The sequence below is a fragment of the Notothenia rossii genome, assembly GCF_949606895.1.
Source record: "Notothenia rossii genome assembly, chromosome: 5".
Lineage (NCBI taxonomy): Eukaryota > Metazoa > Chordata > Actinopteri > Perciformes > Nototheniidae > Notothenia > Notothenia rossii.
In genome coordinates, this window is record NC_136903.1 from 65,700,512 (window position 1) to 65,722,941 (window position 22,430).

At 41.5% G+C, this 22,430-nt stretch overlaps 1 protein-coding gene across 6 annotated transcripts in view; it reads left to right on the forward strand.

Moving 5' to 3' along the window:
• The first annotated feature begins 5,305 nt into the window (after positions 1-5,305).
• The window catches only part of phc2b (polyhomeotic homolog 2b), a 54,504-nt gene continuing 37,379 nt past the window's right edge, over positions 5,306-22,430 (forward strand). For 2 of the 6 annotated variants that reach the window (XR_013808099.1, XM_079680636.1), the window contains exons 1-8: positions 12,141-12,350; positions 15,134-15,437; positions 16,615-16,776; positions 16,998-17,075; positions 17,575-17,640; positions 18,338-18,499; positions 19,460-19,594; positions 20,190-20,472. Coding sequence is in view for 5 of the 6 variants with exons in the window: in XM_079680636.1 (XP_079536762.1) it covers positions 12,307-12,350; positions 15,134-15,437; positions 16,615-16,776; positions 16,998-17,075; positions 17,575-17,640; positions 18,338-18,499; positions 19,460-19,594; positions 20,190-20,472 (1,234 nt within the window). In the remaining variant the exon portion in view is untranslated. Of the gene's footprint in view, positions 5,445-12,140; positions 12,351-15,133; positions 15,438-16,614; positions 16,777-16,997; positions 17,076-17,574; positions 17,641-18,337; positions 18,500-19,459; positions 19,595-20,189; positions 20,473-22,430 lie in introns of those variants that run through there. The other 4 variants (XM_079680638.1, XM_079680639.1, XM_079680635.1 and 1 more) reach the window with 4 other exon arrangements.

Below are 22,430 nucleotides of genomic sequence, written 5' to 3' on the forward strand. Positions count from 1 at the left end.
CACTGAAATGTCACAATGCTCACTGTGGGAGATCTTATCCACAGTGCTACTAAAATGACTTGAGCACAGTTCAAAACCATGTGAGTGTTACTAAGGCCCGTCCACACAGAGACGAAACGGGTTGTATCCGCTACAGTTCTATATCGTATAGAGTCTAGACCAGGGATGGGCAACTTTGAGGATAGTGAGGGCCAAAAAAAAATGTCCTCACTACCAGAGGGCCACTTCGTGACCATTCACTTCCATCGGCAGGATACTATATCCACAACATTTAAATAGCCAACTTTAGCTACTAATTTCATGAAAATAACTAAATATATATAGGCAATACATGTTTATTGTACCAAACACCAACACTGAGGTTAACAACGAATATTCATCTTTGTATTGTGTTTCTATGCTTCCCTCACATTCCATACATAAAACCAAGAACATATGCATTTTTCTGAACTTCACCCACAGCTGGATCAGTAAGCTATACTCTTAATGAGATACTTGTGGCCTCTCCTGCTGCGGCACAATAGACTGAATGTCAATATCAACATTTGTACATCCGATTTGCATGAGATGGAACAGTGTCTGTCTGTCAGTCTGTTTCTCTCCCTTGACTTGATGTGCTTCATCATAGAGAAGTTTCTCTCGCAGATGTAAGTGCTGCCAAACATGCTGGCCATTGAGAGCGCAAAATCCCTGAGGAGTGGAAAGCGGGACTCGGGTAGCAGTCTCCAAAAGGAAATTCCCCTCTCCTGGCACTTTGCTAGAAAGGGGTCTGACTGTAGTTCGCACATTTCAAGCTGCAACTCAGGGGGCTGCTCGATGATTGCAGCCGAGAGGGGGTTAGTGAATAACTCGATGCGTGGCTGCATGGTGTGGAAATCTTGAAAGCGCTTCTTAAACTGCTGCTGCAGTGTTTATATGTCGGCTCTGTACTTGGGTAATGTTTTCTCACATTCGGGGGCATCTTTGCGCATCTCTTCACATGACGGGAAGTGCGCCAGATTAGGACGGTCGGCTGAAAATCCGTCTTTAAACAGAGTCAGTTTAGTAACAAATGCGTTCATGTGCGCATATAGATCCGACACGGTTTGGCATCTTCCCTGTAACCGCATATTCAGGTGATTAAGATGCGAGGTAATGTCCACAAGGAAAGCCATGTCGAGAAGAAAATCTGTATTCCTGAGTTTTGCGCAGTAGGCACTTGTATCACATTGGATGGTGTCCTCCAAGAACACAGGGATTTCTGCGCGTAGCGCAAAAAACCTCTCCAAGCATTTTCCAAGGCTCATCCACCTTATCTCTGTGTGCATCTGTAAATCACCGTACGCGGCGTTCACTTCATCCAAAAAGGCTATAAACTTCCTGTGATTGAGAGACCGGTTCCCTCCTCGAATGAGATTAGTAGTCTTGGTAACTAAATCCATGACATGGCTAAAGTTCATTGATTTGGCACACAGAGCCTCCTGCAATATCAAAACGAAATTTGATTTAGCCTGATTTTTTTTTTACAAAGAATGCCCACATTCAAAACCATTAGAATAGCTAACAATAATGTTACCCACCTGATGTATGATGCAGTGCAGTATTGGACAGTCAACGCCACTCTGGCGGAGGAGGCCGGCGAATCCAGTGCGCTTTCCTTGCATTGCTGGCGCACCATCGGTAACAACAGCTGAGAGCTTGTGAAATCCTCCGTGCGCACTTACAACATTTTCAACAGCGGCGAAAATATCTTGTCCTTTGGTAGTGCCATGCAAAGAAGCCAGTTTCAATAACTCCTCGTGCACTTCGAAGGAACTGTTAATGGCCCGTGTGTAGATGAGAAGCTGGCTCACATCAGTCACATCAGTGCTCTCATCCAACGCTAAGGAAAAGTATGCACAGTCATGCATGACTTGTTTTACCTTTTGTTCGACATGATTTTGTATATCAAATATTCTTCGTGTCACTGTCCGACGGGACAAAGAGACGGTTTCAAAGTTTTTAGCCATGTTGTCATCTCCGAATGCTTTAGCCATCTGGACTGCACAACTCTTCACCATTTCGCCGTCAGACAGGGGCTTCTTAGCTTTAGCAAGCTCAAGGGAAACGGCATAAGACGCCGTGAGAGACGATTGCTGTGTAGTCGTGGCTCTGGTAAAAAAGGTCTGCTGCTGGCATATTTTCCCTTTTAGGTCAGCAACGATGGCGACTCTGGCAGCTCCTGTGTGCTTTTCATATTTGTCTTTATGGGTGCTGTTGTAGTGGCGACTTAAATTGTAGTCCTTCATTGCCGATTTAGTTTCAAGACACACCAAAAACATAGGTTTGCCTTTGAATTCTGTAAACAGATAATCTATTTCCCATTTTGGCTGAAAGAGACGGTTTTCTAGGTTCAGTTTTCTTTTTTGGGCGCTCATGTTTCTTTTCCCGCTAACGGAGGAAAGCCGCTAGGTAAACAGAAGACAATATACACTTGGCTGCAGGCCTCATGAATTTGGGGGGAGCGCCCTCTAGCGGTGAATATTATTAATTACAAGTGGGGTCTGGTTCAAATGATTTGCTTGTTTACAACTGTGAAACCAATATATTTTTGTAAATTGACTCGCGGGCCGTACAAAGTGAGGGCGGTGGCCACATGTGGCCCGCGGGCCGCCAGTTGCCCATCCCTGGTCTAGACGGTACTTCCACACGAGGCCGAAATGGAGGCGCGGAAACGGAGCCCTCAAACGATACACTTTAATAACGGCTCCCTAAGTGGGTAGGTCTGGGGACGAAACGCTTGCTACGCTCCCCACCTCTCCTGCTCACCCCCGTGTCATTGCTGATGCGTTTCACCAACAACAATTGTGGATCACAGGGTTGCGTCCGTGCCCCAGACGCTACTGACCATGATACAGATTTTAGTGCAAAATCTCCTCGACCACAACCATCAGCAACAAGTGGACATGGAGAACTACATGAACTACATATTGCTAGATCCACCCCGGAGAATAACCATTAGGGCAACCAGGCAACCATGCTCGGGGGGTCTTATTCGCTGCTTTTGGTGTATTTTGTGGCGGAAGTACAGGAAATCACAAATAAAATGAACCATCAGGGGCTCAAATAATTCACATTCAGATATGAGTGCAAATTGTTAGACGGTATTTCAATTGAAGTATGTGTGATCCAAATTCTCTCTATATTGTATAATGTTAAGAAACATTTAATGTAAACTAGTGACAATGCTGTTGACAATGCATGTTGATAGACGTAAAACCTCCCATCCATGACCTTGTTGATATGGAGGATCGACCTAGCTGAACGGGAGCACATACATATTCCATTAGGATCCTGATGTATTATCTACAACAAAATTACATTTGGCCCATTCTTGTAAAAACATCACTTTGAAGGTATGTTCCAGCCCAGCAGAGCGGCGTTGGAGATTAGTGTTACCTCTGCAACAACATTAATGTTACACAGTCTGCCTGACTGCAAGCCCATGTGCCTTTGGGGATTCACCAAGTTACTAGAATGATACTGTGTCCATGCTGATGCTGCGAGCCAGGTATCAAGGGAGCTATGATACACCAGATAATTAACTCAAGGGCCAACCGAATAACTCATATTCTGATCAATTATTCAGTATTTGTAGGCAGATGTATGCACCCCCTGATCATATTACAGGCAATACAATAGCAACTCACTGAAACATTAGCAATTCCTTGCTGTCTATTTTATTACTGTGCCGCCTCATTTCCATGTCGACACGCTTTGTGGATGCTGTTGTCCAGCAGTTTGAAGACTGCCAAGGGATGATCGACGAGTGCAAGACAATGAAAACAACAATAATATTGAACAAAACAGAGCAATTCTATGTTTATTGTATTCAACCAGCCCATTACAGTTTTTTATAGGAAACACAAGATACACATTTTATTTTAAAATCTGTTTAATCCCAGACATATGTTTATTGTGGAGGGGATCCATTGATTGAGATGCTTATTTCTTTCAATTTCCTCTAGAAAATCAAATAACATCATAATAAGAAAGCAAAAAGTATTCCCATTAAATATATTTAAAAATATTATTATTATTTTCAAATCTCAGTACAGTTTTATTTTGCTTATGAAGACCATGCAATTCTAACATTTAGAAAATATAAGAAACAAACTTCAGTTGAGGTTATCTAATGACATAAATAACAAAATAACTCTTTTGAACACAAAGGATGGTTCCCTGTGTACTTTATATTGTAAATTAAATGTTTAGAAAATAAATTCTAGCTTTTAGACTTGGACAATTTTGCAAGTGAAATAACTGAAATCTGATTCTGTATGCTGGAGTGATCTTGAACAAAAACCCTAACCTAAACCAGTGAAGGGTGTGGTTGTTTCTGTGGGAGCTGATCCTGACCTTTGACCTTCCTTGAAGGGACAACAAAGAAGGCAGTTTTTAAGTGGGGCAACAAAGTGTCAAATATCTTAACTCTTTGCTCTGGTCTTCCTTTAACACTATTAACTAAGTGCCCATATGAGCGGAAAAACATAACTTCAGAAAAGTCGGAAAGTAACTCAGAACTCAAGTATATGTAAAATATTGTACCCTTTACTCCACTGACCATTTGCCTAAGAGCTTTAGTTTCTTTCCAGATCACAATTTTCCACACATTTCACAACCAGTGAAAAACATGTTTCTTCAAAATTGGTCATTTAAAAATAGCTTTCCTAAAAATACACATAAAAACATATATAATAAAACATGTTGCATTAGTCACAAACCTGCGGTACAGAAGCAACATTGTGATACTTTTTAACATTGAACCAACCACAACATTATGAATAAATCTTTAAGAATTCATAGCAATCTTTTTTTTGTTGTCACAATAAAAACTATACGTTTTTAATAAACGTAAATCGTTGTCTTAATGGCCAAAAATTCCTGCATATTTCTCAATCTTATTTACTTACACACTGAATAAAAAAAGGCCATTTGTTTAGGGAAACATTTATTTTTATCTTATCTTATCAAGTCAATGTTTTGATTATACATACTTTTACTTAAGTGAGGTTTTGAATGCAGTAGCCTACTTGTATTTGTAGTGGAGGCTTATTTTCATTAAGTAAAGGTCAAGGATCTACTTTTTCTAGCACTTGAATGTACTGTAGAACAGTGCAAGGGTTAAATCCCTTTTGTTACCATGGAGATCAGGACAGCGGTCGCCACTTGACAGGGTGGGGGCGAGGGAGGTGGAGTGCGCTGTTGATTGACAGCAGAAGAGGCGGAGTTACACGTTTTACTCTGCGCTCATTGGTCAGATTTACGTCACGTTGCGAGTTTGGAATGCAAATGGCAAGAAGTTGATCTGGCCCACCCCTGCTGCCGCTGGTCTGCTCTGAGCCACCGTCCAGAAATGGTGTAGAATATCGGGAAAAACAGCTAGGGAAAAGGGCCAGAAAGAGGAGCAAGGCTTTACGGTAACGGTAAGTGCAACGTCTCACTTGCTTCTTGGGACAGAGTGTCACGGTTGACACGGGGCGGGCGGGGGCAGTGACCGTGTTTGTGTTGTGTCGGAACGCGTGAGGGTAAACGCTGGGACTTAGCTAACGTCTTTTCGGGGCCCCAAAACAGGAGCAACGTTTGTTTCTAGCTTGCCTGCTAACGTTTTTTGACGGCTAAGTTTAGCATGCAGACCCTCCATGTGGTTTGAAACCCTAATATGGAGACGAATAACAAGCAAAGTAGCGCTAACGTTAGCTAACGTTGTAAAGGAATTCAGCCCCAACCATCGTGGAGAAAAACAACTTGGCTATGAATGAAAATCAGTGCGTGAGAAAAGCGTGCAATAACAATGTTTTGACCACATTAGCGTCCTTTCTTCGGCTTTGCTAGTGTTTGCTTCATCACTTTTAAAGTGTTTGCTTAAGTATGCCAGGCTTTTTCTTGAATGACTTTGATCCAATAGGTCATGACCTTTCGGACAGGAGGAGTTATTGTGACAAGTGTAGGCCATCTAATGCTCCGCTAGAGCTGGGATGGTGTGGCCATGCCCTCCCTGTGACCTGAATGTGTTCAGAATAACATCACAGCTAAAGCTAGCCTCCCCTTCCCCTCGTGTCTGTGTTTAGACCTTAAACACAAGTACAAGTGTGTGTGTGTGTGTGTGTGTGTGTGTGTGTGTGTGTGTGTGTGTGTGTGTGTGTGTGTGTGTGTGTGTGTGTGTGTGTGTGTGTGTGTGTGTGTGTGTGTGTGTGTGTGTGTGTGTGTGTGTGTGTGTGTGTGTGTGTGTGTGTGTGTGTGTGTGTGTGTGTGTGTGTGTGTGTGTGTGTGTGTGTGTGTGTGTGTGGGTGGGTGGGTGTGTGCGCATTTGGACTAATCAGTACATTAACTAATCAATTCAGCTCTTATTTTTGCCATTGATTTTCATGTTATTGATTCATGTTATTTTTTCTTCTATTGGGGTGCCCAAAATCGCACTGACGTGATTTGTATACCTGTTTTTCTCTGTTTGTTAAAAACCTAGGGTAGGAAGGCCAAGCAAAATGAACAGAGTTTTAGCTCCTGTATTAAGCATCACTAGGCAACCCTTCTATTCTTCAGATGAGGTCACTTTAGGCCATGGCTGCCCTAGAGTACATGTGTTGCCTCCACCTCCTCCTTAAACTATACGCCATCTCAGATTATGCTTAGAGATGTGATATTTCAAGATGAAAAGCATCAACAGGCTTACACAAGAAGCTCATAGATCTTCCAAAGGTGAATTGCTTGCTTTATCAAGCTGTTATATGTAAGTCAGTGGAAGCTAACATCAAACGGTATCAGCCCTTAATTCCTGTGGCTGAATATTGGTCTATAATGCACAAGCTGTCATGTGCTATTTATCTCATTGTTATGAAAAAGTTGATTTGTTTATTTCACAAGAGAGTGAGAGCCATAGGTCCAACTCATGTTTTGCATGTTGAGATGTTGTGCTCCATCATCTGTGACCACTTTATTTTCACTTGCTTCCTGCATTACATCCATTAGTGATCAGCCTGATGCACACCAGAGAGATTTAATGCGTTCACTCTGTCGAAAAGTGGGAAAGATATTTTTCCTGTGCAGAAGAAGCACACTTGCGTGCAAGTTTTGTTGGCAAGAAAATCATCGTTCTCTACATGAGCGATGCCAGTTCAGTCACAGTAACAGACATCATTCCCATTTAGTCAAATACAAATTGTCAGTTGGTGTGTATGATGTCAGAAATAAAAAGTGTTTTTACCTTTTTCATAGGTGGATGATATATTTTGTAATAAGTGCATGTTTGTTAGCATTTTCTAGACAATTCCTTGATGACAAAATTTGACCATTACAAGTAACGTTTGGGTTGGATGATGTCAAATAGAAATATTTTCAAAGGCTTACACATTTTACACATTGTCAGATCAGGTCACGACCACTCTCACCTGTTGATGACTTTATAGAAGACTTTAAGATTATATGGTGACCTTTGTATTTGCCTTAAAGTGTTATAACCATATTTTCAGGCAGAATAGCACTATCATCAGGATATGGTATATTTGTCGTTACACAGGGTAGGATTTTCACGGCGGCCATGACGGCCATGGCCGTGGTAGCCCCTCGGTCTGGCCGTTATGCCCCACAAATAACTGTACGTCCTACGGCCACCATGGCCTGTGTGCCCCTCAGCCTCACACTGTTAAAAATCTCGAAGTTGCTTTAAAAGCGTCATAACAGAGTTTTCTGAACTGCATTATGCTGCGTTCACAAAGGACGCGATGCGAATATTCTCATCGCTCTAACCGCTTGAGTTTCACCGCGGCTGTCAGCTGTGTTTACTCCTGTCATTCAAACAGGACGCGCTGGAGAGGGGGCGGGGCTTATTTCAATGTAAATACTGTGGTGGAAACTACGACAAAATGAACCTATTTTACAGTGATTTAATTGTAATACACGTTTCAGAATGATGCCGAAGTAACTACATACTGATACCGGTTAGTAAAAAACATGAATAAATGCTTTGCCAAGTCTGCAGACAAGACGGCAGGCGAAAAACCTTTTAAAATGCGTGTTTTCTGAATGGATCAATCAGGCTAAACTAACCTGTAGCTGCTCCGTCCACACTCACAACAACGTCCTAAAGACAGAATTAAAGCAGCAATTGTATTTGCCATGACATTCTGTGGTTTGTACATGTTACATGTTTAACTTTTGTCCAGTTTCTGACCAGAGCTGTGAGGAGTTGATTAAAGACACACACACACACACACACACACACACACACACACACACACACACACACACACACACACACACACACACACACACACACACACACACACACACACACACACACACACACACACACACACACACACACACACACACACACACACACACACACAGCTGAATGATGAATGTGCAGAGTTTGACCCTTGAAGGCTGTTTCTTCTGCTCTGAAATTAGATATATTTGTTACATATGCATATAATTTTTGAGTTGTGAATGGGAGAAGTAGTAGATGGAAAACATACCAAACAATAATAATTCAAAGTAAAGTATTTTATTTTATATACGGTAATACTAAGGAGGCATAGGCCTATATGATAATATAATGTTTGACATTATTGATATTAAAACAGTGATTTGTTTTCCATGTCATTCGTGTGTTTTTCTTATCAAAAAGTGAAGTTATTTATTTGTAAGCTCCAAATCCAAATGTTTCCCTCAATGGCCTTTGTGACCTGGCATGTGGCCTTTGCGCCCTGAAAAAATGGCCTTGCCCCTAAAATGAAGAAAATTCCAAGCCTGGTCGTATATATAGTTCAAATAAGAGCTTTCCATGAGGGGTACATGCATTGAGTGCCTCACCTCTATCCTTATTAAAAAAACAATGCTATGCCTTTTTTGGCAAATTGCATCTTCTAGTCTTGGTAAAGTAATGATGAAATGCATTCCTGCACCTGCAGTCATCACAAGCTACCTGAAAGTTATAAGTCTCTACTTGTGACCCAGAGGCTTTTCAGTTTTCTTTTAGATTTTTTGATCGTCAGATGTTTTCGATTAAAACAAAAATGAAATGCTTTTTCCGATGAAGGCAGGGAAGCACTATCTACTTCAGCTCATACCTGACCTATTTATTTCCTCTCTGTATGATCGACGCCTGTGAGAGATGCCTCAGAGACTTCTCTGATAGAACAGCCTGGATTGAAGCGTGTTGCTAATCTGCAAGCTTTGCCTGAACTATTCAACTGTCATATTTTTAGATCAAAGGGAAAAATCCTTAATGTTCTGCCTCAGTGTCCTTCTGCTCTTCTGTCTGCTTCCCCTGGGTTTATTTTGAGAGTTGTTAACAATCCAAGTAATTTTTTTGGAATCTCGTGGAGCAATCGGCACGTTACTGGCTGGGGCTTTACGAAATGATGCTGTACACATATTGTAATTTTAAGGGTGTCTATTACCATCTGGCTGGGGACAACAGCTGGAAATTAGCCATGTCGGCTAAAGCTGCATCATTTACTGTTTTTGTGACAGTTCATCGATGGGGACTGTCCACGACACTATAAATAAACTAAACTAAACTAAACATAAAAGAGCACAGTGTACCGGGTAGAGTTAAGTGAAAGTGTTTTGTGTCGTCACAGCATGAGTCTATGTGTTGGAATGGTTCACACACTTAACCTGGAAAGCAGCCAGCACCTCTCTTTGTGCCGGTCTACTCAGCTGTCGAAGGCAAGGTCCGTCTGAGTCAGATGGCTCAATTACGGGCTACCCGACCAATCTTGCCTCGGGATCAGAGGGTATCTCTGTCTTACACACTGTAACAAAGGCTGTGCCCTGCTTTCTCTGTTTGGACAAGACCCATCGACCATCATTGGCCTCTGGGGATAACCCCAGCATCACCAAGGACATGCTACTTTGTAGAGCAGAGGATGTGGAAGCTGACTATAATGCCAGGACCCTCTCATTCATTAGACATTAACCAGGTGATGTTTATTGTTGTCAATATTGTGACCCTACTGAATTGAATGATCATAAATAATGAGGGCTGCAGCTCAAGTTCTTATTGATTGTCTTTTTCAATGTAATAATCATTGTTTTAAATATCAGAAAAACTGTTCTCAAGATTCTTCCAAGTTGCCATTTTTCCATAATCAAGAGCCCAAAAATATAACAATTACAATGATATAATAAGCTATAAATGCTCAAATTGGAGCTCACTATCATGGGAAAAAAATTAATTAGAACATTCTGTCAACTGACTAATTGTTTTGGCACTAAACTCATTAATCCTATTGTTAATTATTTAAATATAAAGTGAATGCATGCGTTGGAGTGATAACAGTCTCCCACAACGTATAGCCTGGATAACCCTTTCTGCAGTAAATAAAGGATGTCAAATCTGCCACCTGATATATCTGAATATTCTGAAGAGATTTCAAACGTCTTGAACACTTTGTCCATTAAAATGGATGAGTCTGACAGGCAGCTGCTGCTCTCCCCTGTGAGATTATAAATAGGCTCTACTAACCCAAAAATAATTGAAAACAATTAATATATTCAGCCCCTGAAAGGAAAAAATTATTTGCAGTTCTAAAGGACTATGATGTTAAATGAATTGGCTAGTGTTATTTCTGCACAGTAAATATAATAATAATAATACATTACATTTATAAAGCACTTTTCCTGGTGCTCAAAGCGCTTACAAGCAAGTAAAACAAAAATAACAACAAAAGTAGAAAGTGCTAAGCTAGGAGGAATATGTGTTCAAAGGTCTCATAAGTCACTGTCATTCAGTTTTGTTTTCATTTCAAAATGTTCAAGCAAACTTTTTTTGCATACGTTGATAGTGTCTTAGATGTCCAATGCTATCTAAGATTAAGGCTAATAGTGTCTACGTCATTTAAATGTAAGCACTCCCCAAAAGAGCTCGTTGGGCATCAGCTTTGAAAACAATGCTATTTGTTTTTAAAGACCCTTGCCTAGACCACTCTTTACGCCCCATTTCACTGTGGACACTCTTTAGCTTAAGTATCTTTATGCAGTTTAGGGTCCTGGGCTTTCAAAAGTTGAGGTTCATGATTAAGCAGCTTATGTCAACTGAGGTCCCCCATTCCTTCTGGTTTTCCTTCTGTTTCCTTATTATGTTGACCCCCCACCCACCCCACCCCATCCTGCTGCTCAGCTCTGTCAGCCAAGTGTGAGACTTTAGGCTTGCGTTTCTGGCTGCACCGCCAGCTAATCTATATGCTAATGAGAAGATAATAATCAATGAGGTTCATGCATGGTTGGCCCCAATCAATACCACATTGCACCAGCAAACGATTCAAATGGCTACATCTGAATTTCTACTCTTATTCATTTGCATTTAATTTCCGTACGTGAAATAAATGGGTGGTTTGATGCTTTCCTGTTGCGACATGGCTATCCCATCATCGAGTCAGATTTGTATCATTAGTTAGGATTTGGCTTAAATGGTGCTGATTAGGCAGGATAAGGGAACATTTGGTTAAAGATGTAGTTGACCAGTACTTCACTTAACGGGCAGACACTGGGTAGTGGGCGTCATGATGGACCGCAATTCCTTTTTATTTTTTGCTCTCTAGCCTCAGTATCAGTCATGTCACAAAATTGATGATGATTACTGTCTTTCTGGTCGGATAATTGGTTGAATGTTCAGGCTGGCCATAAGTCACTTCTCCTGTCCTTCGCCAAATGTTGTGATACAAAATTGTCCCACTTACCGCTGCTGGTTATTTGTGAAAACAGTGCTCTCTATATTAATGGTTTAAAACCCAACCTGCAGACACTCAAATTTGAGGCACTAAAATGGATACAGAGCCTTCAGTTTCACACAAAAGAGTCTGTGCTGTAATGTCTATGAAGTGCCTCATTATCTGGGATTTTACTTAAAAAAAATAAAAACACATTTAGATGGTGTTTACATTCTACCTTATGTTGTAGGGTCCAAGCATCCTTTAAAAAAAATCAGTATTCAGGCAGAGGGGGAGGGGAAAGACTGAGTAAATCATTACCATCATCTTCATTAGAGAGGATCCTGCCGTCCAATCAGCACGCTGCTCTGGACGGGGATTCCATAGGCACCCCGTTGGCTGTCGCTAGGATACCACATAATCAGGAGGCAGGCAGCGGCCTGGTTGGTGGAGTGGGGTGTTGAAGCTGGGACTACGAGCTCGCTGTGCGTTGGGGGTAGAAGACGAGAGGTGCTGGGGTTCGGATCCGACACACTCGCACACGCTCATTCAGTCCGTCAGCCAGCCAGACACTCAGTCAGGCAGACAAAGAGGAGCAGCATCCGGCAGGAGGACAGCACGCTCCCGGGGGATGGGGCATCATACCCCTGCATCGCGTCGGGGGGGCCGGAGGAGGTAGGAGCACCAGGGTTAGGGGGCTTTGTCTCAGCAGCAGAACACCCCTCCACAAACACATGCAAGCATACATTTCTCTCCTTGCTATTAAAGCATCAATAGATTTGTGCAGCTTTCTAGCGTTGTTTTTTTCATGTGGGTCATCAGAGTTTTCCTATATGCGTACTGAGGGAGGAACACTGATGGATGCACTTCCTCTAAGCGCTGTAGAGACAGCCAGTCTGTCTGACAGTCTCATAACAGCTCTCATCTTCCTGACTGTCAGTTGTTGCGGTCTTGTGAAGCCACTATGAGTAGGTCAATATGCTTTTTGTAAGGAGTGCAAATGTGTTGTTATGGTGCTGACTGAGCGACTGTTTCAAATGTATAACGGGCTGCTTTGATGTGCTCACACACACATTGGCGTTGGGTTCCAGGTTTTTCCAGGTCAAAGCTTGATTAAATTCGTGGAAGTGGGGTTAAGGTTTGGAGTGGGGGTGGTGTTGTTTTCGCCATTGCACCTCTTCACTGATGGATGGGTGACTCCTCTCAGAAAGACAGGCAGTGAAGGCATCATTACCAGAGGGGATTCCCTCCCCTCTCCACACACATGAAGAGGCAATGGGAAGCAGACAGTGGGATGTAGGCTAATGACGGCAAACAGGCAGGCTTTGGCAGTGCTTTGTTAACAACCAGAAAGCAGGTCAGCTATATTCAGTTATATGGACAAGACTTTTTCAAATTCACTGCAGAATGCAAAATTGTAATTTTATTATTGTTTTTTGTTTTTTATATCCAAATTAAATGTCCGTTAATTGGGTCTTCATTTGAGTTTTTTTATTTAAATCGTCCTCATTTCATTTGAATGACCCTGGAAATTATTTCTTAGAGAAGGGTGTTGACAAGATTTTTTCTGTTGGACTAATTTCCTAATTGGCTATTCATGATCATCTCAAGTTTTCATTAATAGAACATACAATTCTTTCAACTCCAGCCTTTTCCTCATTCAGTGACTAGGGCTTTAAATTTAAAGGAAAGCATATGTTTTTGTAAGATTGCTGTTTGTTTCCAAGTCTGCTTTGTTGCATAAGTGGGGCTAAAGAGCTCTGTTGTGGCCCCTAATCCGCTCAGAGGAATAATGAGAAGGAGGAGGAGGAGGAAATAGCTTAAGAATTGCAGCATGGCGGCAGCATGGCGGCAGCATAGCTCCTTATTTAATTACTTCCATCACACTCTCGTTTCCACTCCAACCCATTTCAAATCCTCAACCTTCACCCCTCACTCTCGTTCCCTTCCTGCCTCCCCCCTATATCTTAATGCTCACACCTCTAACCCCAAGGCTAGAAATTCCATCCTCCCTGTTTGCCCTCTATTTTCAGCTCTGTTACATCAGCTGTCATGCTGTTTGAATCCCCCTCCACATACACACACACTCATTAATCCCACATCATCCTCTCTAGTACACCACTACCATCTCAAGTCTGCCTGTTTCCATTGGAGCTCCGCTTCCTCAAAGACTTCTGGACTTTCTTTACATTCTTAAAATGTCATCTTTGCCTCCACTAAGGAATGAGCCTGTCTCTCCTCCCATCCTCTTCCAAACTCATCACCTTTCAAGCTGGAGCCTTCTCCGTCTTCTCTGTCTGGGGAGCTCTGAAGCGTTTCCTCTTGTGCTAATGGATAGCTGTGCACCAGGGGACCAACCTTGAGAAGGCTTTTAAGGACAGGTCCTTAATCATGTGTTCTGTTCTCCTCCACGCTCATGAGAAGAAATTGAAGCCTTAGACAGTGTATGTCATATAGTATGGTTTGACATTATGTCTTTTGTATTGGCAATTTTCTGATCAAGGCCAATACTTTTTTTTTGTATGTATCATGGTTAGGAGCGTTTCGGTTGGAGTGTTTGCGAGGGAGTTTGAGTCATTATAACCGCCTCTGCTGCCTTCTAATTAACTTGCACCGAATGCGTCTTTTCATCTTGTATATGTGAAACTCTCAAACATACGGAGACCGCTAATGTAAGCCAGCCACTCTGCCTTTCATGCTAATTCACTGGAAATCATGAGCTTCCCAGATTGCATTTTTATGCGTTTCTCTAGCCAGCTTTGTTGTGTCATGCATGCCTCTCTTTTTTAGTTTTTGGAGAATGAATCCATACACTGTGTGTAGAGTTTAAAAACATAGCTACTTCCAGTAGTCAAGGGACAATACTGGAATGTATTCGTAGAGGCTCCTTTTAAATGTAATACTAACTCCAGTAACACATTTGTGCATGAAAATAAACAGACTTCAGAAGAATCATTTATTTCCCAGCTGGCTCTCATCCTGCTGCACATTTGTACAATGCAGAACATGCTGTTGTGTTTACTGCTCTAAGTCCAGCTGCAGTCGATGGCAAACCAGTATATGGAAATAGAATTGTGGATTAATCAAGTATATTAGACTTCAGGGCTTGTGAACTTGTATCAAGTGGTTTCATTGAAGCTGCAACGATAAATAAAATGGTTAATAAGCTGATCATGTTGAGCGGTGACAAACGGCATTCTTTTATTTTTGTTATATATTTTATAGACAAGAAATGTAATCCATCAATTGGGAAAATAGCTCGCAGATCAACTGATAATAAAACTTGCTCTTAGTTGCAGCCCTGAAATAGGGCTCACACTCACTTTTTACTCCCCTTATGACCACATTTTTTTATTGTTGTTGTTTTTTATTGAAGAAAGACATTCTGTTTTTTTTTAACTTAGTTACAAAGAAAATGTTGCATGTTCTCATGTGCTCTGCCTTTCCCCTGTCCCCAGGCACAGGAGAGCCATTCAGAAGAGTCGGGGGTCAAAGGTGAGAAGAGCAGAGGGCACCATGGAGAGTGAGCCGGGGGCCCCTGCCCCCACGGCCAACAGCACCGCCACCGCCTCCACCTCCTCCAGCACCACAGCTGCCAGCAGCAGTAGTACCTCTAACACTACTGCTACTGCTTCTACCACTCCCCCCAGCAGTAGTAGTAGTAACACAAACAGTAGTGCCAGTAGTAGTACTGCAGCAGGGAGGCAGGCGGTGCCTCAGATATCTGTTTACAGTGGGATACCCGACCGGCAAACAGTGCAGGTGAGTTCCTTAGTGTTGAGATGAAATTGTTGACGGCTTGATATTCAGTCAGGATTCTGTATGAAGGGCTGACAAAGTGAAAATGTCCATCCCAGTTTCTTAAAGTCCAAAGTTAAAATTGTTTCAATCTTATATGAGAATAAACAGAAAAGCAGAACATGTCCTTATTTTTTATGCAAAGGAAACAGCATTTTCTGCCATCTTCTTATGAAACATCACATGAAACATTAATGGCCTAATTAGTCGCGGCTAATCTTTGCAGCTTATGTTGTGTGTGACATCTGCATACACATAAAGAGGTGATCATACTTTTCTTTGCATTACTGCCCTCTGTTGGTGTGTATTACACCACATACATGTCAACACATCATTTTCTAATCAGAATGAAATAGGAGTCATTTGTCATCCTAATCAATACACTGATAAAGGAAATTGAAATGACGGCCATCTCACAGAACTCTTCAGGTTAAAGGAATTCTTTGTGTGACACACTCTATGACCTAAAAAATAAAAATTCCTCAGAACACAATTAGATTTGAAGTTTTTTTTTTTCTAACATGTTTTCAAGGTTAGGATTTAGCTTGAATTAAAAATATCCTCCTTGCAAAAAAGTTCGATTTCCCACATAATCTGCCATTCATTGCTTTGGGTATACAACAATATTTTTTGAGGTTGAAATTATAATAAATATTTAAAGGCTTTGAGAGCATACATGTTTTGTTTAGGTTCCTTTTTAAAAGTGATTGACTTTCACTTTTAAAAAGTTGTTTAAACCGTGTATATAAGCACATTGATTTGGAAAGATGAGATAATAAACTCAACCAATTATTTGACTTCCATTTTCTACTATAATGTTTTGTTTACACCCGGACTGAATTTAATATATTCTAGCTTTTTTTCAACATTACTGAACTAACCATACCTGATTCAAGATTCAAGATATTAGATTGTCATACGTACAGTATAACAGGCAATTGCACTGTTCAGTGAAATTCTTACGCTTAGCTCTCCACACCTAAATATTAAGAAACTATACATACCACCAAACGTACAAGATAAAAACTAGCATTGAAAATGATAAGCTGACATACATTTAACAATTCCTCTCTCAGAATAAAAGTGTGTGATGTGCTGCATGATAAAACAACAAATCTATCTGTCTATCTTTTATATGCAGGTGTTTCAGCAGGCGCTACACAGACAGCCTAACACAGCAGCACAGTACCTGCAGCAGATGTACGCGGCTCAGCAGCAGCATCTGATGTTACAGACCGCTGCCCTCCAGCAGCAGCACAACCTCAGCACCGCTCAGCTGCAGAGCCTGGCTGCTGTCCAGCAGGTCAGCCAGCGCTCATCACTTGAAAGAATCAATGTCACAGTGTAAAGCTGATGCTGTTATTGTTGCCCTCCCTCAAGACATGTTTCAGGAAATGGTACATTTCTCTTTTCTTCTCTCTCTCTCTCTCTCTCTCTCTCTCTCTCTCTCTCTCTCTCTCTCTCTCTCTCTCTCTCTCTCTCTCTCTCTTTCTCTCTTTCTCTCTTTCTCTTGCTGTGTAATAGGCCAGTATTGCTGCTGGCCGGCAAAGCTCTTCACAGAACGGCACTTCATCCCAGCAAACAGGAACAACTCAAGCTACGGTAAGAGTTCAGAGTTGGACCTGTCTCCTAAGAGCCTCGAGAGTTTAAGTTATCTCGGTCCATTACATTATCATGGAATAAAATTGATTTTGGCACCAAGAAGCTTTAAGGGAACTTTGCGCCACACCAGCCATGTGAGCTGTGCTTACTTTTCTATTGCATTTATTATTTGTTGTAAGAATGTTCAGAAACTCAAGATCTTGTATTTTGTATGTCTTGGTCGAATGTAATTGGTGTATTGATTTAGATATCAGTAGAGTAAAGGAAGTGCATAATATTGTTTACTTTGTTGACTATGATTAATTAAGTTTGTCAACAACCTTTTTCTCCATGACTAGGACGAGGCAGTAGCGACTTTATTAATCACTACCTGTGACTATATTAACATAAATATTGTTGACAAAAAAAAGGCAAGACTTAAATGTGGTTTTTAAAAAAGATAATCATTGACACAAAAAGGACATCAAATGTTATAAACTGTTTGTTTTTATCAATGCAGCAGTTCCATTTCCTGTGTTGCGTGCCCGATATCAGGACTACACCAGCAGCACACCTTAAGAAAAGAGTAATTAACTTACTTAAGTTTAACTTAACAATGATATCAACAGAGTTCGGCGAAAATAACTGTGTAATTTTGGCTAGACTTGATTGACTGAAATGTTTAAAGGTGGGGTATGTAATTTATTTCAGAAACACTTTTTGTTATATTCCATGGAATGCTCTTAACATCCCGATAGCAATGAATATATTAAATGCTTTGACAATAAATACATAAAAAAATTTAATCTGTGGAAGCCGTGGCGCTGTAAAAAGCACGACCAATCATTGTAGCCGGCCCGGCTAAAATAACTTTCAGCCTTCCATCTGTGCACAAACTTATCTCGTGCTCTCATTGGTCATGTGCGCGTTCCTGTGTGTTGGAGGAGGGGCTCTGTAAGGAAGTGGCAGATGTTTTCCGGCTGTGTATTTTAAAATTCTAGCGCACTCGAGCTGGTTTCTCCAAAATTACCTACCCCACCTTTAATATAAAATTGACAAAAAAAAAACTAAAACGCAATTTTGATTGACTGAAACTATATTAACATTTACGGTTTTCTTTTAAATGACTAAGCTAGGAGTGAAATGACAATACTTTGAATCAACTTAAATAAAACAGCATGAGTTTGACTAAGGACATTTAACACACGACTAAGACTAAGTAACAACTGGTAAAACTGACACTACTGTATGACCTAATTATCCTGTTCATATTCTCCCTTCAGATCAACCTGACCACCTCCCCGGCAGCAGCGCAGCTCATCAGCAGGGCCCAGAGCATAAGCTCCACCCCCACCAGTATCTCCCAGCAGGCTGTTCTACTGGGCAGCCCATCCAGCCCCACGCTCACAGCCAGCCAGGCACAGATGTACCTGCGTGCACAGATGGTGAGACTGCACACTCGTGGGGCATAGCCACTGGTACAGTCATGAGTGTGCATATATGCATAAACACAACCCCACACACATACTGCTTAAATAAATAAGCACTATCCAGCTCGTGTTTTTCTTCCTTCTGTGGGTTTTAGGATTGTTGTGTGTTGTGCATTTATGCTTACTCTGCAGTAGTTAGTGCTTGATTTACATTATTCCACCAGAGAAGGTTGCCAAGATAATCTATCAGGCCCCAGAGGACTCATTACAAGCACAGAAGAGACTGTGTGTGCATGTTTAAAAATGTTTTGGATGTCACAGGTGTTCTCTATGCTTTGGCTGCAGGATCACTTGTTTTAAATTAAAGTTGCTGAAGCATTATTCAGTCGTTATTGGCCTGTTTAGCAGCTGGTTGTGGGTAACTTGTCGTTTTTAACTTGCTGGCATCTGGCACATAATCTGTTTCTGCTTCCTCATTATGACCAAGTACACAGCATTGTCAGATGTGTTTGATGCTGCAGGCAGACATAAAAAACACATTTGTCAGTTTAGATAACCATCGCTTTAATTTCTGGTTGAGTCTTCTGGTGTTAAATTAGTGCATATGATTTAATATCAAGCCCGATTGTATTCATTTCCATTTTCCTTGCTTGTTTTCCCACACATACAAACATTAGAAGTTCAAAACAGTGTTACTACAAAATCCATCCAACTGAATAAACGTTTTCTTATTTTGTTAAAAAATCTTGGCACATTCTCTTCTAAGCAGATGAAAAGGGTCCTTTAGCTTAATCATATTTAATTGTGTGCCTGAGGGTCATCATAGTCATCTTTACTCTCTCTTAGTGCCCTTCTAGATCTGATGAGTTTGTTATCTGGCTACTTTCAGTACTTTATTAAAGATTAGTGAAGAATCCAATCCCAGAGGCATTTTCTGACTCATGCAGTTCTTCTTCCCTGTATGTGATGCTTTAGGCCCAGCAGAGTAACCTGGTGCAGGTGGCCCGGAGTCTGGGCCGGGCGGTTCCTCTGTCCCCGCAGCTCATCTTCACTCCAACTGCCACAGTGACGGCTGTCCAGTCAGAGAGCTCCTTGCAGGCCTCCTCACAGGTACATCCATTAGAAAACACGTTGACACTAAAAATAAACGCTAAATTGCTGGACTTTGTCACTTAAAGTTTAAATCGCAGCTCAAATCCTGCACTAAACTATGTGATATGACAATATTTAACAAATATTTGTACTTGCTGTACTGCTCTGTTAGAAGAAGAATAATTTTATTAAAAAAACATATATTTTTTACATTACACACCCATAGTTCATACACATGAACACATGCACAAACAGGACTACATGCAGGATAGGAGAGGTGGCAGAGCGAAGGGGCTGCCAGTCGTCTGGTGCCCGAAGCAGTTAGTGGTTCAGAGCCTTGCTCAAGGCAGTGCTAAGGAAGTGAATTGGCACCTCTCCAGCTGCCACTCCACACTCCGTATTTTGGTACAATCGGGACGTGAACCGGCGACCCTTCGGTTACCGAGCCAAATCCCTACAGACTGAGCTACTGCCTCCCCATAGAATGTTTAATCAGACCATTCTTCATTGGTTTGCAAAAGAGCACATGAATAAAAATACTGATAATATCTTGCCTCCAATCCACTCTGTGAATCTGTTTATCAATCATTTCCCATCATTTTGTCTTTCTAAGAATCAGGTCCAGAATCTAGCTATCCGTGGCCAGCAGGGGGCGACCACGTCCTGCTCTCACACTCAGACCCTGCAGGCTCTCAGTCTGAAGCAGAGCCCCGTTCCCATCCAGCCGGCCAATCTGAAGAATCCCAGCCAAGTAACGCAGGCCTCCACAGGAGCAAAGGCCGGCTCCTCTGACAGTTCATCTGAAGCTGGGAAGAAGGGGGACAACTCAGAACCCCGAGCTATCAACATGAGCCGCAACGTCACATCTATCAGCGCTCAGCCACTGATTGCTCCAGGTAAGTGGAGTCTGCAACCCAACTGCCTGCACAGTTCAAATAAGGTTAAAGTCTGACCGGTGCATGCCTCGTAACAGTAAAATGGATCCAAGCAGGGCTTACAGCAAGGCCACATGGAAATAATTGTTCTCACAAAGGCATTAAGAGTTTGGTCTAAGGGTCAATAAAGGAAACTAGCAATTGATTAGAGAGTGCAAACAATGAGTCAGTTAATCAAGTATTACTTTTGATAGCAGAATTAAGGATAGAACATTTGGGCCGACCACCAAAATATCTCAACAACTAATGGATTGATTATCATTACATTTTATAGACATTTTTGGACAACAGACAAAGAATTGTTTTGATTGACAGTCCCTTTTATTTGACTTGAAGTGCACTAGCAGGTCAAACTGTCAACCTATCCTGTTAAATATCTCAACATGCAATCAAAGACAATCCAGACTTTTCTTTTCAACCAAATACCTGCAAAATAAACAACATTCCATCAGCCTCAGCTGCACCTTGTTGCTAATTAGCAAATACACATTACATGCTACATTTAAATGTGAATAAACTGAACTTTATACCTGCATAAATCAACATGAAAGGATTGTAGAAGTGAGTATGTTGCCATAATGATGTTAGCGTTAGTTTCACTTCACAGAGCTGCTAGCATGGCTGCTAACTCTTGGTACAGTGTGTATGATAAATATAGACGGTCTGCTATTTTTTTTAGAGGCTTTATGTTATTCCGATTCACTGACACTTGATATTCCATAGGATTTATTTTTTCTCTCCTTCATGTTAAACTGGCAAATTGTCTGTCAGCTGCTGTGTGCTTCTCTTTTGAAACAGATGTCCATCTCAAACCTTGAAACAGACTCAGGCAGCTGTCATCTGTACAGCAGAAATGTGTTCCTGTGGTTATAGCAAGACTAGATGAGAAATTAGTTTTTACACTTTGCCCTGATAATATCTCTGGCTGTGAGTGTGACATGTCAGAGCCTGCATCACGATCCCATTCTCTCACTGAAGGGGTGAAACCAGCCGTGATAAATACAATGTGTTGGGCTGTGTCTGGAACAGTCGAGCTGCTTTGTGATTTGGAAGCTGTGAAAGGCACAGTGCCACGCAAGAGTCTTTCTAAATCACTTTGAATGTCAGCAGCTGTTTTTTTGTATTTAGTGTGAATGATTGTGAGTATGCCAGCAGCACAAGCTGATTAAATCCAATCTGGACCAGTTTGTTTGCAAGATAAGCAAAGCATTATCACATTTTCAAGAGGCTCCTGATAAGACATCACTTTTCACAGAATTTAGGCAAAAAATACATGCAAGTCAATGTACATGCGCTGGGAGTAGTAACTGTGTTCACCCCTAGAAATAATGTTGCTTTTATGTGTGTGTGTAGTGTATGTTGTGAGGCGTGTGTTTATGTATGTGTGTGTGTGCAAGGAAGGGAGGGGGCGTTGGGGTTATGTGAGCGTGTCAGTGCACAACTGTGTCATGCTTTGTTGCAGTAATGGATTCACATCAAATGAAAGGGAGGATGGAGGCTGCAAATCTGGCTGCATGCTGTCTGGAGAAATTAACATGGGTTGCCATAGCAGCAGGCCATGAGGGACAGGTGTGCACATGAGATGCAAGGAGTTAGTACACTGCGCGTGAGGCTGTGTGTCTGCCTGATGGGAGGATTCAGTATTAAAGCCCGGATTCAACCTGACAGTGACTCGGTCATTATGCACTTTATTTGCAATGTTGTATCAGGGGAAGGCTTTTCTACTGACATGCCACTGTCTCTTGTAAATCCAAAATGTCAACAACTGCTTTTATGGTTGATGTTTAGTGTCTTGTTATGGCCAATAGATAGGGATATAAACAATAACTTGCTGCAGGAAACCAGTTCTCTTAAAAGGAGCATAATTGTTACATGTAATACTAGAAAGGCACTCCAAGAGACATTGGCAGAGCCCATGC